The sequence below is a fragment of the Platalea leucorodia genome (assembly GCF_965183815.1).
Source record: "Platalea leucorodia genome assembly, chromosome: 2".
In the NCBI taxonomy this organism is placed as follows: Eukaryota; Metazoa; Chordata; class Aves; order Pelecaniformes; family Threskiornithidae; genus Platalea; species Platalea leucorodia.
This window is the reverse complement of record NC_138824.1, coordinates 12,573,706-12,590,827: the sequence shown is the minus strand read 5'-3', so window position 1 is coordinate 12,590,827 and position 17,122 is coordinate 12,573,706. Positions and strand designations below refer to the sequence as shown.

General features: G+C 45.4%; 1 protein-coding gene across 1 annotated transcript in view; it reads left to right on the top strand.

The window, feature by feature from the left end:
- Positions 1-2,374: 2,374 nt before the first annotated feature.
- MTMR2 (myotubularin related protein 2) overlaps positions 2,375-17,122 on the top strand; it is a gene marked incomplete at its 5' end in the record, with an annotated part of 62,873 nt that continues 48,125 nt past the window's right edge. The window contains one exon of the mRNA XM_082303883.1: positions 2,375-2,457. Within this exon, the coding sequence (XP_082160009.1) occupies positions 2,375-2,457 (83 nt within the window). The remainder of the gene's footprint in view (positions 2,458-17,122) is intronic.

Below are 17,122 nucleotides of genomic sequence, written 5' to 3'. Positions count from 1 at the left end.
ATATTTTCACATAGCAAAGGAGGTTTATGTATTGTTTTTATTCGTACTTGACTTTTTTTAAACAACTGCACCGCTATCAAACTACGCTTAGGAGAGGGAAGAGAGGTAATACCAAGCTACCACAAGGCTATTAGTCTGATAAGATTTGAAAGGGAGACATGCACTGGCCTGGGTTAGTTCTACAACGCTGACATCTCCCAAGGGTTACTACCGTCAGGAGCTCGGTCCTCAGAAAGGCTGGGAAAAGAGCGCACCAGTGGGAAAAGGCTACCAGGAACTGCATGACTGCTTGCCAAAGATGCAAAACTACTGCTGCTGCAGCACCCCCTGTCCGCTTGTCTCTGAAGAGGCGTCCTTCCATCCCTAGGTGGGGATGGAAAGCTAAAGAGATGCAGGGGGGGAATAGTATCTCATTAGTATTTCATTTTCCATTAATAAACTGTATTTCTGAAAGGTTTCTTGACCATAACTACAGAAAAAAAAAAAAACTTAAAAAAAAAAATCAACCTTTAAAAAAAATTTACAGCTGGAACAAAATCACCACAGGTCTATTGATCTTTTCATTTTAATAATGAAGAAGCATTTTGTTTGGATTTTAACAGTGCAATAAAACACTAGCAATTAGCTTATTTTTTAAAACAAATATCTCACTTCTAACCAGAAAACAGAGTTTTCATTTTAGAAAAGCCTCCACAAGCTCAATTTTCTAGGATGAAAAAAAACCAAAACCACCACTAGACAAAATCACTTGCCAGTTTATAAACTTTTTGTTCAGAAGATGAAGTAAAAAACACTGAAACCCCCCCCTGCTTTGACAAAGCTGTGTTTTCAAGTTTAAACCAGCTTCAAAACCATCCCACACCAGGCTTGCTCAACAGACGCCGGTAGACACTAAAGGAAAGAGCGACAGAGGCAATTTCATCGTGCAGTCTCAGGCAGGGCTGTTGCAACCTGGCTTCAGCACCCTTCTCATGTTCACGGGCTTCTGCGTGATTTAAACTGCTCTAGAGTTACACTCCGATGACAGGAGCAAAATGGGAAACAACAGAAGGAGATACATCAACTAATTTACTCCTCGGAGCACAAAGAGGGATGATGTTTCAGTAAGCATTTTACAGTCACGGAGTATTCAGATATTTAGAAGATACAGGGTTTATGCTGTTTTGAGGTGGTATTTCAAACAGGGAGGTCCATTTGGACTGATGCTCCTGACATCAGGCGCTCTCTTTACCAACAAGCGGGCCTTACTGGAAACCCACCTGCCTACGAACACATCGCCAGCGTTTCAGTTCCTTTGCCTCGCGGGATTTTTGCCAGAACAGCTGTGCGTTTGGAAGACACCTTTGCGCTGGGTACGAGAGGCTTAAGATGCAACTCCCCAGTCTTTGTAAGCAAAGCCAAGAGCTTTTCTCTTGCTCACCGAACTGTTCCAAGGAACTGAACGTACCAGGCCTCTTCCTGCAGAGCATTCGACACCGAGCGGCGACCGCAAAGCTTCCCGGGCACAAACCGTCACGTACGCACGCGAGCTGCCCGTCGGAGCGCTTCTCCCGCTGCCAGCACGCAGGGCACCCGTGCCGGCACCCTGCGGGCTCGCGTCATTTTGGCCTGCCATGTTCCACAGCTCCTGCCCCGTCCAGCTGAGGGATAAATTAAAGGGGTTCTTCAGCAGATACAGGCAATTAAAAATCTCAGGAGCACAACTGGTTTTTATTAGGGGTACACAACCCAGCACAGGAGGGGGGCTCAGCAGAGCCTCCAGCAGGCTAGCCTAACACAAATAAGATGACTTCAAGGGGGATCCTTGAGAGAGACCATCTCCTTGCTCTGACCGGGGAGGGAACCTGGGGGCTGCCGCCTTCCCTCGCCCTTCAAAAGGCCAAAAAGGGCGATCCTGGCCAATTCTGTACCCGCACGCACAGACACCTCCGCTCGCCGGCTGGCTCCCCCGTCTCTCAGCCCCTTCCGAGGAGCCCCCGGACCCCGGCCAGGCTCACGCCGCGGGAAGGGCGGCGGGGTGCGCCGAGGGGAGGCCGGGCACAACCCCCTTCCCCTCCCCTCCCTCAGGCGGCCGAGCTCGGCGGCCCGGCCCCCGCAGCCCGGCGAGGGGAAGGGGCCGCATGGCGCCCCCGGCCCTCTCCCCGGCTGCCGGCACTGCGGGCGGAGGGGAGGGGACCCGGGGAGGGACCGCCGCCTGCCTCGCTCCCTTCCCCGCAGCCCCGCGGCGGCGGGCTCAGCCCCCTCCCGCCGCCCCGCCTCGGCCCGCCCTCCCCGCGCAGCACGCCGGGCCAACATGGCCGCTTCCCGCCCCGCCGGGCGCCCGCCGCTCGGCTGACAGACAGCCGCCCGTCCCGGGGCCGCCCCGCCGCCCGGCATGGAGGAGAGCTCCAGCTGCGAGAGCCTCGGCGCCGGGCGGGCGGCGGCGGCGCGGCCGCCCAGCGGCGACTCCCTCTCCAGGTAACGGCCGCCGCGCCATCGCCCCCCGCCGCCGCCCGCGGGGGGCCGGGCCGCCGCTCTGCCGCGGGGCTCGGCGGCCTGAGGGGCCCCTCGTCAGTCCAGAGCCATCGCGGGGCGCGGGGGGAGAGGAAGAGGGCGAAGAGGGGTCGGCGAGGAAAAGGAAACTGAGGGGATGGAGCTGGTGCCCTTCCCTCCCTCCGTGGGCAGGCGGCTCTGGCATCTCCCCGCCGGTGGGGCGTCCCTGCGGGGCGACCCGGCGCTTGGGGCGGCCTGGGGTGACGGTGCGCGCTGGCGTGCGTGGGCACCGCTCGACTGCGGCCAGGCCGGTTCCTCCGACAGGCCTTTAGTCAGAGCAGGAGGTGCCACCCCCACCGGCCTTCCGATAAAAGCTCTCTAAATAACCAGAGCTGCGCTGCCTCTCGTTGGTGCGTGCAGCGAGTGGGTTTAGGAAATCAGCAGTGCAGGTGAGGTTTTGCTGGAAGGGCAGGGAGGGCACCAGGCGCGTCGGCCACCTGCCTGGACGCTGCGCTTCCCAAGCTAGGCCTTATCCTGTGCTTCTCCAGGAACAAATTTCCTGGGGTGTGTTGAGCATTTGTGGTTTTGTCCTCATGGCTTTTTCTGAGAGCTTGACTTGGTGGTCTGAATGACTTGTGGGTAATTTCCAAGGTCTTTAAGCCACGGAAGCTGAAAGGAGACTTTCCTGTTCCTGCCACCCTCCGCAGGCTATCGGTGAATTCTGAACATTGTGACTCGAAAGCGCGTCTCACTTGGGACGTGAGTTTGATGCAGGAGAGTGCGGTAGGGTGGCAAGGGAGGACGCTGGCTGATGGACAGGGGGGGTGGCACAGGAGGCCCTGGGTCTCGTGGCAGGGCCTGGGAGGCAGGATGACCTGGTGGCTGAAGGTTGTTCTGTCCCATTCTGGCTGCCCTCGCCATGCCCAGGTTGTAGGATCACTGGGTAACTCAGGCTGAAGGGATCTCAGCATCCCTCAGTCCAGGCTCCTGCTCGCAGCAGGGACAGCTCTGAGATCAGATCAGGCTGCTCATGGCTTTTACCCAGTCTGGTCTTGAAAACCTATAAAGATGGAGACTGCACAACCTCTCTGGGCAGCCCATCACCATCTCCTGGATACCTTCCACGTAAGCACTGGGGCTGCTTTTCGGTTCCCCGAAGCAGTCTCTGCTCCAGGCTCCCCTTGCTGCTCCTCCTGGGCAGGTGCTCCAGCCCCGCCATGCCAGTGGTGCTTCCCTAAACTGCCTCTAGGTCATCAATGTCTGTTCTGCACTGGGGGGCTAAAAACTGGATGCAGTGTTCCAGAAGCACTCTAATGAGTGCCAAGTAGAAGGGAATCCTCCCCTGGATCTCCTGGCTCTGCCTCTGTTCTTACAGCCCAGGGCGTTGGTGGCCTTTTTGCTGCCAGCATCTCTGTACTCCCATGCTTGTTTTTTCCCCAGCAGGACACCCAAGGCTTTTCCCGCAGAGCTGCTTCCCATACAGGCAGGGCCCAGTTTCCACTCATGTTTTTTTCCTTCTTGAGTCCTTCATGCCTCCTCATCCTCATTTCACCCTCCTTCATCAAATTGTTCTGTTCTCTGCTCTCTGTATCGGTTTCCTTGTGCGGTTTACCTGTGCTCTGCCAGATGCATACAGGCCTCTTTGCCCCCTTACCTCACTGACCCAATATGCTCTTCTTTTTCCCTCTGCATCAACTCGGGCAACTTGGACCCATCTGGAGGTCAGTCACTATAAGAGACACAGGCCTATGGACACAAAAGAGAGCTTAACTCAGAAGAGCCACGGGCTACAAGGAAACTCCTGTTCAGCCTCTCAGCAGCATGCCCTGCACAGATGGAACCGTTGGGAAATTGAGCTGATAAATCTGTTGAGCATGCACAAAGCTATGTCCTCCAAGCCCTGAAAAGGCCAAGACTTGAACAGATTTCTTGGGGTATAAAAAGAGCTTATCCAAAAGCTTTCAGAATTTCAAGTCTCTGCTCCAACATCTAGAACTCGTAGAAGAAAGCTAGCCAATTTTTTTTACGTATTCCAAACATATTTTTCTCTAGCCGCGTGTTGGAAATCGATAAATGTTTTTCATCTGCAATTATTAATAAAAAAAACCCCTCATCTTGAGTTGGTGTATGCTGTGGAACTTTTTACTTTAAATGGTTAAGATTAGAGCAAAATTACAAGAAAGTAAAATAAGGCTTTTGTAATGAGAGATGCCTGGTGACCTTCAGAATGTTTATTATCAGCTTCCCCTGCAAATCTAGTGATACTTATGCACAAATAAATAATTTTCTCATGAATTGTCCTGTAGATCCATTTTCAGCAGGTTTTTTTTTTTTAAGATTTTTTTCATTAAAGCTGCACTGCAGTCTTATTTTATGCATCAGAACAATCCCTCTGAAGCCAATGGCACTATTTGTATGCATTGAAACACAGTTATTTTCATCTCTGTGATTGTGGTCTAATAGCCAGAGCAACTTTGAATTGTTAACCTATGACTATAGAGATGTGACATATTTTCACTAAGTGACTTTGTTTAAAAAGAAAAAGTTAGCTTTGGGGATGATGTGAGGACCACAATGACTCACGAGGGTGCTGTCATCAGTTTTTTATAATCCGTTTTATTTGAAAGAAACAACAACAAAAAAATGAGTAGAAGGTCACTCTTCCCAGATTCGCAGTTACCTAGCAATGTGAAACCTTATTGAGTTGTAGTTGACTGAATTGTTTTATGCAAGATTTAGAAGACTGGGAAAGGTGCTAATATTAAATATATACAGCAACGCATTATTTGGATTGTCTCAGCTCCAGCTCGGAAGTTAAGTAAGTGTTGTATTTCTAGAGATACTCAAGATGTAACTCCTCAAGAAGACATGCTTGATAGAATTTACTTATACGTAAGGTTGCTCCCATGAATAAGTGCCTTAAAGAACATATATACATTTATTTGTCTTTTAATAATGCACATGAGGTATAGCAATAATGGCATTTGACAGTGAAAGTTGCTTTGATATTTTAATAGACCCTAGTAATGTGCAGTACCTGTGGTCCCTGAGTAAGGTGTGGGAATAACTAAACGAATGTTACCTACTTTCTGTCCCAACTAGAAAAATATTTGAAAAACTCTTTATGAGACTCACAGTATTAATGTTTGTACATGGTAAAAAATCCCCAGCTCTATGTGGAAATACTGAGTTAGTTTCAAATGAGCAGGTCACAGCTAATTAGCTCAGCTGCCCTTGCAGTTGTGCTGAAACAGCTATTCTGCTTTTCAATATTTTTTTTTTATCTCTGTCTCACCCAGAGCTGGGTTTGGGTGGCACAGCACTGGGTTCTGCAGCTCTCTGTGGTTTCCAAAGGTCAATATTTAGGATGGACTTTCCCCTTGCATCCTGTTCTCGTGGAAGACAGATGACCATGAGCCAACTACTCATAAAGAGCTGCGGTGGTATTTAACTAGCAGCTTGCAAGGAGCGCTTGCGTGTCTGCAGTGTCAGGCCGGGAACAACCCGTGAGACAGACAAAGGAGTGAGGTAAAACACTGATTCTAATGTTTGATGAGCTACAGTACAGTTATGTCCAGAAGAGCAAGCTTTACTTAGTGCTATGGACTGCTTTTATATCTATAAAATGGCCTGGGGATCCTGGGTGAGTGAGTGATAAACACGTTTCAGCTGTGCTAGTTAATCAGACTTCTTCAAAGACCACTCTTAAAACAAATTTGTAGGTAGAGTTGTGGGTGGGGTTTTTGTTTTGTTTTGTTTTGTTTTAAATTTGAAGTTGCATATGGACTCTCTGACCTTTGGAATTCGAAGTAACAGCCAACAAAACTCTACCATAATCTTTCCTTTTGTGAAAGGAAAGCCAGACAGAGCCATGTATGACTTTAGCGGAACACGTGACTTCAGGAAAAAGGTGATGTCAAACTTCAGATATTTACTTTTCATTAAAAGCGATTAGGCATTTTGTTCTTGCAATCTGTGTGATTATGTGCCATAGTTTCTGAATGAATGTATATCTCTGTATTGCTCGGAAACGTTATCTGAAAAAGCATATTACAGTCCAGTCTGAACAACAGTCCAGTAAGATATCTAAGAGGCTTTCAGTTAGATGCGCTGAAGGTAAATTTGTATTGCCTGTGCAAAAGTGCGGAGGTGATTGCACTGTAAAGAAACTGCTGTAGGAGATGTCAGTGATGTTTCAACCTCAGTATAAAATGAGAGAAGGAGATAAGGCAGCGGGCAGATGTTTCCTGCCAGCATGACTGTAGCAGTGGTTGATGTTACCACTTTCTGGTTGCTTGTTACCACCTCTCTCCTGGTGGTTATCATCCACAGAGGTCTGCGGACACAGAGCATCCTATGCATTGCACTTTTACTGAAGCATATGAGAATAATCATGCTCCTTGTCTTTATGTTTGCAGGGATAACTCTGAAAACATAAACTCTGTGTAAATCAGTGCAGCAAGGTCTGTTGAAGCAATAGCTCCATGAGGTATGAACTCCCCCCTTTGTCTCAAATAAGGTCCTGTCAATACCTGGTCTGATTTAAGGCTACGTTGAAGGAATTCTTTCCCCACGGGTGAGAGTGATGTGGGAAGGAGTTGGGTCTGTAAGCTGTTGGCTGAGGAGGGCTCACTAGCACCACATTGCTACCAGATGTATGAGCTTTGCTGATTGAGTTGTTTTGTGATGAGTCATTGAAGTTAAGAGTTTGAAAGGGAAGATTTTTGCCAGTTCTGGTGTTCAGTGAAATGTGAGTAGCTGTCATTTTCCTCATGGGCTTTGAGTGCACTTCTTGCATTTGATTTCTTATATGTGTGAAGCAGGATTTCTCAAGAGTTGTTACCGTTAAAGACAAGTACATTGCTGGCTGAGTGTTGATAATGAACTGCTTTTTGCATCTGCGAAGCTTAACACTATGCCTAGAACCAATTAGCAACTCTAGACGGGCTCATTATCATTAATTTTAATATGTGAGTGATAATTTATAACACTTATTTGCAACTGAAGTCCATTGTGAGGTAGGTTTTTTGTGTACTGTATATTGTGAAGATAAAGAGCAGTTGTGCCTGCATATACATTTGCAAAGTGAGGAGAATCTTTTATTAGAGTCTGAGGATTTGGGGCAGAAAATAATGAAAATAACATTCAGTCAAAAATACTTTAGAGCTTTTAATTTGCGCAGTGCACTTGTGAAGGGAGACCATTACCTTTGAAGAACTCAGGAACTGTTTTTAGTAGCAATCTTTGGCATGCACACTTCTGCTCCTGCATTCATCAGAAAACATTCCTACTTGTCTTGGAGTGTGAGACCTTCAGTCCTAGAAGTTTTCCTCTGTTATGCACATCTCTTTGTCCAGGCTCTGACCATTCCATAAATGTGTATGTGTTTGTTTTTTAAGGATATTTTCCATTTGAGAGTATAAAATACAATTGACACTTGCCTGTTTCTTGTATTGTAATTAATGTTATATTGCTGTTTAAAGGCCTCACAGGAATTTGGGGTGCCGTGGTTCTAGCTGCTATACAGATACAGAAGGCGATGATTTCTCCATTGAAAAGCCAGAGACCAACTATTTAAATGTGCCTAAGCCAGGACTACTCTATTTCTACTAATGCCTGGCGGGTAATTTTACTAAGCTCTTGGATATGCAGTCGAGTGCTGAGACTCCTTGCTGAGAGATTGGGCAAAGAGTGAGAAGGTCTAAGGATGAGATGAAAAACTGCTGTGGAGAGATGAAGCACGATCTGACAGCTGGTGAGGAGTAAAGCTAGGCTCAGAACACGACTCTCTTGGGTCCCATCAAGTACTGCCTTTTCTGAAGAGAAATGGTAATGTTACATTGACTAACAGTCTATTTGCTAGACAGTTTTGAGTTGTACACATAGTTCCTTAACGACAGGCTGTTTACAATGGAGACACAATTACAGAACCTGAATTTTAAGATTGAGGATGACCTGATGATGTCATATTACACAATTCCTATCTGTTACGTGATTGTACTCCTGCTATGACTTCAGTTAGAGGTTAACACCTGTCTCAAACATATTTTGTTATCCAATTCTGATGTTTTATCGTCTCCTTTTCTTTGCTAATTCTTTTATAGCTGGTGTACAACGGCAAGAACTGCATTTGGGAAGGTCATAACACCTCCTGAATGGCTCAGCAGAATCAATAGTCCACAGCTTCTTTTTCATGAATCTTTTCCTGATGACCTGCTTTACTGTTACTGATTTTTTGGTGCTGAGGGTATCGGGTAGTGTAAAAAGAGACCTGATCCATACAGCAAAGGGCTTACGTTATCAGAAAGCTTAGTTGAGGAAGAAACCAGCAAGCATACATTAGAAATGCATCAGAAACCTTCCAGAGGTCACTCTGACAAGATGTTATATACAAGGTGTAGTTGTAAAACAGGACATGAAAAAAGTGGTCTCGTTATTTGTCCATGGGAAGCCCATTCCACCATGAAGAAGAGGATGACAGGAAGGTAATGAAGTGCTTGGTTTGTAAAGGTGTTTGGGATAACCCAGGGAAGTGAGAATACAGAAGAGAGACTGTCACACTAATTACCCCATCTTCATTTTTAGCTAAAAAAAACCATCTGGCTCTTTTATAGCCCCAGTAGCTGCAAGCTAATTAAAGAAAAAAATCAGTTAAAGATAACTACAAAAAATCAGTGGAACTTTTCAAGTATTTGTTTTTCCTTTTCGTACCACCTGTAGTTTCTTTTGCCAGGCAGTGTTCTCATTCAGTAATTTTCCAGTGATTTCAAGGTAGCTCTTTTCCTTGCTTCTCTCTTGCCTCTCTGCTCCATGAATTGTTTTCCATTGCTTTCTAAACCCTGATATATTTGATGAAGAGGAAGCGTTAGCAGTTTTCTAGTCCATAACCCCTTCAAGGTGATGTTCTAGTCATTTTGTTAGCTCTGTACAAATGCTCCCACTTTACAGATCTGGCATTTCTGTAGTCTTCTGACCATGGCTCCAGAATCATTAATGTTAGGTTACCCAATGGTTCAAATTTGATCTGGCTCAGGTGTGGGTATGTGATCATATTTCTGCTGAACTAGTTAGAAAAACACGAGTTTATGGGGTTTTTTTTTTTTTGTTCTGGGAAGACGGGCAACACCTGTTTGGAATAAAACAACGATTTTATCTGGATTTATTTACTGTGATGTAAAGAGACTACATGCCTATACAAAGTGTTACACTCAAAATTTTGTTCACGGGCAAAAAGGCAGCACATCTTTATATAGCAAAGAATTTATTGTCAGTGTAACTGAAATTTCAAAAGTCTAATCATTATTAGTCCACATGCAATTATTACAGGAAAAAAAAAAAGAATAGTAATGCAGTTTAAACTGACACACATACAGTTCTTAGTTTCTACCCCTCTTCATGGTGTTACGCTCACCCCTCCCCTGCTCCTCTGGGTCCCGAGGTTGCTGGTTTTGTTCTGGTGGTGGTGGGTGTTACAGTGAGTTGTCAGCATCTGGAGCCCTTTGTTGGGAGAAGTATGAGGTTCATATTGATGGTTTCTTCGTTCCTTACTGTAGGATCCACCTGGGATCATTTTAGTATGTTTGGTAAAGCAACTTTACACCTATCTCTTTCTTCATTGGTCTGCAATTCCACATTACATCTGATTTTTGCTATCTATGGTTGCTTTTATGGGTATTAGATACTATTTCTTTGTTCTCTTTGTTACCCCTAAAACCGGTTTTGTCCAGCTCCAGGTCTGCATTTCTTTAACGTTTATATCCATGGTCTCCAGTGCCAAGCCTGTGGCCCATCTCTTTTCATCTTATGCCTGTACTCCTCTAGGACACATCCCCTGTCTCCACTTCTCCAGGCCTCTGCTATCATACCAGACTGTTGTATTTCTCTATACAAAGTCATTATGTTAGTGGTAAATATCTCATTCTGTATAGAATAACTGCTTGTTACTGCTGTCTCTGCAAAACTGTGGTTGTACCACACACAAAGAAAAAGAAAACAAAGTAGGTATAGACACCCAGCCAGTTACTGAAATCACAGTCACAACTAAACAAGTAAAACAAAGCTGCAGGCAGGCCAAGAAAAGTTCGGGCAAAGTAAGAGTAACAAACCTCAGTCCGGAGGCCTTGAAAATTCACTACAAAGCTTATGGCCTATGAAGAGCAATGGCAGTACTGAATGACAGAGCTAAAGGTTAACCCAACTGTATTTTTCTGAACAAAAATTTAACTGGTGGAGTGAGTATACATCCGATCATTGCTTGGTGTCTTGTGAGCAAAGTGTTTGGTGTTCCCCCCCGCCCCCGGCACAAAAAGCACTAATATCAGAATTACTAAGCTCCTGAACCATTCTGAGCCTCATTCGTACCTCCTGCCTTTAGTGAAAAGAAAGCATTCGTGCTGTTTTTATTGCTGTATTAATAATTACATTGTTGATTTCAGTTGATATCACTGCTGTAAGATGGTGGTCTTCTTGAAGAGAAAGATTACATAGATAGGTAGTAGGACTAGCGTCATCGACTGTTTCAGCTAAATCTGCCCATGAAAGAGCTGGAGCCTGTGAACGAGTTGGTTACATACGGAAGATAATAGGGGCTGTCTGGCTGCTGTGGAGAGCAGATGCTGAAGGTAGGGGTGGTCACTGAAACCAGCAGTAGCAGAGATGAGCTGCTGAAGGATGAGTGTCAAAATCAGTCATCAGAGTAGAGGTTGGTTTAACCAGCAGATGGTTGGTAAAGACCACCTTTAACAAAGCAAAACTGATCAGCATCTCATTTGTAAGTAGAACACCTCTGATGAAGAAATGAAAAACATGGGATCTTCTGCTCACGTTTTACCCAAGTCGACTTTTGGAGTAGGCTGTCCTTGAAAATTCAGGCTGTGTCCTCCAGCACACCTCATGGGAGAGTGCGGGGACAGCCCGCACACCTCATGGGAGAGTGCTTCCCAGGACTTTTTCCTCAATGGCGAAGCAGCATGCTACCAGAATGGTCATTAAACGCCGGGTGCGAGAAGAAGAATGTGGCGGGATTGTTTGTGGATGTGCTCAGGACTTGCACCAGTCTTGGCCCTTCACTTGTTACCATCTGCTGGGGTACAGCTTCTGCTGATCACTGCTGCCTCCAGCACCATGGAGGAACATCCTTCATCTTTCTTTCCTAAAACATGTTCTGTTTCTAGATTCCACCTTCTGCTTCCGCTTTCTGCTTCCACCTTGCATAAAGAACAATACAGGCATCCTGGATGAGATTTGTCTCATCTCACTGGACTGACACAGATCTCTGCTAGTCTCTGGGTTTCTTTTTGTAGACAATGGGGAAGAGTGAGTCATCTCAGTTTCTCCCTGGTGACTGTAAGGGGAGCCTACAGTGAGTAATTCAGATGTGACCACCTACACAGAACTCCCTCCCCATCGTGGCGGTAGGGGTAAAAAGTGCATTGAGTTTGGGTTGTTCTCCAGTCCAAAAAAGGAAGGAGCTATTTCTTAACTCATGTCATTTCTCTTTTTTACATATTAACTAAACCTATTCGCAACTGAGGAGAGAGCAGAGATTTGTAGTCTGGTTTCCTAAGCCCTGTTTCTTCATACATGTGTGTATATCTGTCTAGTTTGTCCACTCATAGTTTTTGTAACATTTGGACAACTTTACCCATGTTTGACAGAAGAGTGAAAGTAATAACTTATGACAAGTTTTGCATTTAAACAAAGATGAAGATGGGAAGGGAGGCCATGTCAGTTTTTCCATTACAGAAAAAGCTTCTTCCTTTTTCAACATAAGGGCATAGCCAGATGAGAAAGATGTCACGAATATGTGCAGATTCTCTTGGACAAGGCTCCTTTCAAGTTGGAGAAATACATTATATTCTCTCATTTTTGCATTTCCTTCTTTCCCTGTGCTTTCTCTGGTGTCTGCAAAAGTTGCAGTTCAGTTGAAAACAAAAAGCAAATACAAACTTCTCTGCCAGCTTCTGGAAACCAGGGCAGGATCTGGTTCAGATTGCCATATCTCCGTGTGAAGTAGGTATCTAAAAGTTCCCTACCCTCAGCAGAGTCAATACACTCCACAAGTAATTCAACTGAACAAAGATAAGCGTCCACTGTGGGAGAGCTGAATTGTTGGCTAGACTCCATTGCCTGGGTTTCCATTGACTAAGCAGGAGCGTAGACCTGTGGTATCTACCATCAGGAGCTGAACCATCCAAACCTCATTGACCCTATTCCTCTTTGAGTTACTTTGTTTTTTGCATACACTGATTTCTGCTTGAGGAAGCAGAAGTGGCAGGAGGGAGTGGCTATGGGTGATATTAGAAAATTAGCCCTCTTTTCGGATGCACGAGAACTGATGTACAGAAAATCTTCAGATGAGCTTACAAACGAAATGCGCCTCATCTCGTTGTAAGGTGGAAGAATTTGAAAGACCTTTGTTTTCCACATGTACCCTACAACTGGCCAGTGGGGTGAATGAGTGCACAGAGCTCTTTGGCAAATCCAGGCCACATAGAAATCAATGGCTGCTGAGCACTTTGGAAATGGGGCTTTGTATTTAGAGAATAAACTGGACTGAGTTCGTAGGGAAACCTGGTCCCAGGTATGAGTGTTGAACCTGTGGACTTTGGCTGATGGACCACAATCTTCAAAGATGCTGGGCTCTCTGGAAGTTGTGACAAGATACAGGTGCTCAACATTTTGGAAAACATCCTGTGTTGTCTTAGCTTGAATTTCTGGAAATAAAGCGCCCAAATTATTGAATACTTGACTTTAGCCTTGAGACTCTGCTAGGGACCAATTTCATGCAGGGGCTGGGCTGCCAACAGAATATAGTTGTTCCCAGTCCTTTTTTGAGCCGAGTCTGGCAGAGCACGCAGCTGCATAGCGTCTGTGAAAGCTTATCAAGGTGTTATACCACGTCAGTTTTGCTAGGTGATACAAGACTCTCCAGATTGGCTGTATTTATACATTCTTTCGTCCTCCTTCTGCTTTTTCCCAGGATGGAACAAGTAATGTCATTGATGAGTAAATCGCTGGTATTTTTAATTCCTGTGGGTGTTTGGTTTATTGGGGTGAGGGGGTTGTGTGGTGTGTGTTTGAAAGAAAATCAGAACATTTAACAATATGTGTTACGTTCTAACTAAGGTGTTTCTTAAATAGGGAAATAGGTAGGAATCTAAAGAAAAACTGAGACAGCACATGAACTGTGGGAAGTATACATATATTTGGTTAAACTATACATAACTGGTTCTTAGTATGTAACTAGAAGTTAAGGTGCTGACAGAATACAAATAGTAGAAAAGAAGTTACACCTGTCTTTTTATCCAGCTCTCCTTTCTGTCCTAAGGTGAGTACTTACTAATGTAGGTATTATTTCTATTTCTTTCCTTGATCAAGTTAATAGTTTTTTTCTTAAAAAAAAAAAAAAATAACAAGCAAAGAAAATATTTGATATCCTGTGTTGGTTTCCATTTTTTCTGCTTCTCCTTGCTCTCAGACTCTGGAGTTGTTATTGCAACTTGTCGTGGGACTGTCTGAATTTGCATCAAAATCCTGATCATGTTTTGACCTGCATGTTTTTCTCTGGCTTAAAGGATTTTAAAAGAAGGGAGTGGAAGTTTATACAGTAAATATAAATATTGGTAAACTGCAAGAGTGGTTTTGAACTGTGTGTAGGTTTTCCATCATGACTTTTGTCTGCATTCAAAGTACCTGTGGAGACAGTTAGGTGTTGCCAGCCTTCTTTCTCCTGTGGGGTGCAGTGGTAAATCCGAGGTTGCTCTGATGTAGGAGATGGCAGCACCACCCAGGTCTCTTACTTCTCTGCCACAAAACGCCCTGAGCCCTGGAATCAGCTTCTTCCACAGGTAGGGCTAAGAGACACGGGTGGTCTTGTAGCACCAGGAAACACTTGGATTTGGATTCTGGAGTTGCCTTTTTGCTAGAGGCTGTCATGCTGCATGGAGAGCCCCTTGGCTGGGCTGCTGCCTAGGCTGTTTGGGGGAGAAAGCTGCAGGTCAGGACATGTCCCGATTCACCACGGCCTGAGCGATCACTGCCAGATGCCCCGTCAGTCAGTGATCTGCCTAATGGCTTTCGCTCTGTCACGCTGCAGCGCTTCTTCAACCATCTGAAGCCTGAGGTGCTGGAACTTCTCTCCCTCAGCCATGTTTTTTTGACCTAGAAATACTGTTCTCTTGCGGTGGGGGGATCTTCTTCACTTCTAGTTCAGTCCTGCCCTCTGCAACTTCTTATATTTGAAAACAAAGGCTCTAGCTCCTTCTGAACAACCCCAAATGATCCCAAAAAGCATAGCAATAACCTAATGTGTAGGAAGGCGCAGAAATGAGTGGCTGGGAGCAGTGTTCTAGCAGGCAACCTTATTTGTGTTGATGGTAAGCAAGGTTGTGTTTTGAACCCCTCTTCACATTATAGTCTTAATTTATTTTCAGTGCTAAGGGTCTGTCCCGGTGATTGGAAACCCCAAAGCTTTGGAGCACAGACCCAGACGTGCGCACCATCCCCGGGAAGTCTGTCAAACCTTTCTCCCAAGCACAGCTAGAAAGACTGGGCTGCCTTTCCATCGTGTCTCACCTAGAGGAGGTGGGTTGCTTGCCTTGCCCACCACTCACTGCCCAAACTCCTAATGCTGCAAGTGAAGGCGCTTGTGCTAGTGGTGGATTTTGCAAGCCAAACATTTCCATTAGGAACTGGAATCAGACCAAGGTACTGGATTATTAGCCTGCTTTCAGGAGGTAGTTGCTAATTTTGGACTCTGTAGATATGGGCTGAAATTTACTTGGTGAAACAGAGGTAAAATGTCAGTTCCCTGCAGAAGTCTAACAAGTTCTTGAAAAATATACTTTTTTTTTTTTTTTTTTTTTCCCTTCTGTTTTCTTCCTTGCAGCTGAGCACCATCCCATACCAGCCTGGAGCTTGTTAGAAAGCTAACTCCCCATTTTTTCCTCTCTTGAAGACAGATCATTTTGTAGTTACCTTCCATGTGCTGATCAGCGGACATCGGTTCAGGCCTCTGATAGCTGCTGTTCTTCCTGTTTTTTACCTTCTGGATTGTTTGACTCATGAAAGCATGATACTGTGGGCTGCTCGCTGTTATTAATTACGTGCTGCATATTGGTTAGTCTTTGGGTGTTGGCCTTCTATTCTCGGAATCTTGCAAATATTTTAAACAATCAGCCTATTGTTTAGCAAGTGCTCTACACACACTGTAGGCCTTTTGTGAATTTCTGTTTAAAAAAAAATAAAAGAATGACTAATGGAGCACGAACGGTGCTTGTGACACTGTAGTCCATTGTGTAACTATTGAGAGCAAAATTTGCATTCCTAGAAAAGCTTGTTCACGGTCAAAATATAGGACATTCTCTTTATGGCTCATGGGAAAACATGTACTATATATTCAGCTCAGGATGCTACTTAGAAGGATCAACTTTTAAAAAATGACATTTTCCTGCCTTGGAACATTGAAGCTGGACTGAGACCCGGCTTTGCCTGGCAACAGAAGTGAATCTTTTTCATTCAGGCAAGTGGCGTGGGGGGCTATTTTAGGTCTGTCACACACATGCACAATGATTTGTTTGCTGAAATGGCTTCTTTTTCAGATGTTGTTAAGCTCTGACATTGCCGGCCCTTTTGAATGGAGAGGGTGCATTATTATATGATATAACTGTCTGCCTCCTCTGAGTGCCAGAGGAAGCCTGGCAGTTGGTGCTTTTCTTTCCTTCAAAAGCATATTTGTTTATGGCTTTTTTTTTTTTTTCCCCTCTGAGATTGTTACAGGTCAAGCAGAGGTTAAAGTGAGTTCTTTAAACGTTTAGAAAAATTGCGAGTTCTGTGTACTTCTGAAATGTAGCAATTGTCTCCTCCTGCCTGTGCCTAAAAAGAGGGTACTGAGTGTTCGGAGGGGGTAAGGACGCATCTCATGTATGCTATAGGTAGTTTCCTTTGGTACTTGTTGTCTTAAGTAGAATAAGCCTGGTTTGATTTTCTGTTTTGCTGTGAAGAATTAAGATCGAGTCACTGCTCGCTGGAGATACTGCTCCTTTGTCCGTCATGTAAGCTCTTCGGGAGAGGGGTTGCCTGTTATTGCGGGCACGCGCAGTGCCGAGCACTGTGGGATTCCTGTCCTGGGAGAGATGGTCTTAAGACGCTAAAACTTAATTTACAGCGGCAGAGCCTGTTATAGCCCTATGGTGGAGTGGAAGCCAGCGAGAGCGCCTGGCTCCTGCTGCAAGGCCCTGGTTCGGTCAGACGCCAGCCGTGCTTTCAAGTGCTTGCCCAAAGAGAGGCGTACGAGGGACTTCTGAGTACACTTCGGTGTATATATATATATGCAGATAAGGACTATGGGGACCACTTAGCCTTAGCACAGATCCACAGAGAGCTGCTGTAGATGGGAGAGCCTGATGTGGGCAGCAGCTGGCTTTCCCAGGCCAGTCCAGCCTAGCTAGGACAAAGTCACATTCATGGGGAACAAGCACCGATTTGTTTCCTTCTGCTCTGATGTGACCCAGAAGGTTTTTCAGTATTTCTTTTTCCTTCTCTGAAAGAAGCAGGAGCGTTGAAAGTATTGAGGAGGGAGAGTTGTCAGCTTGAATTTGGGAAGCGAGCGGGGAGTGCTCGATACCTCTGCGTCATTATACTTTTAAGA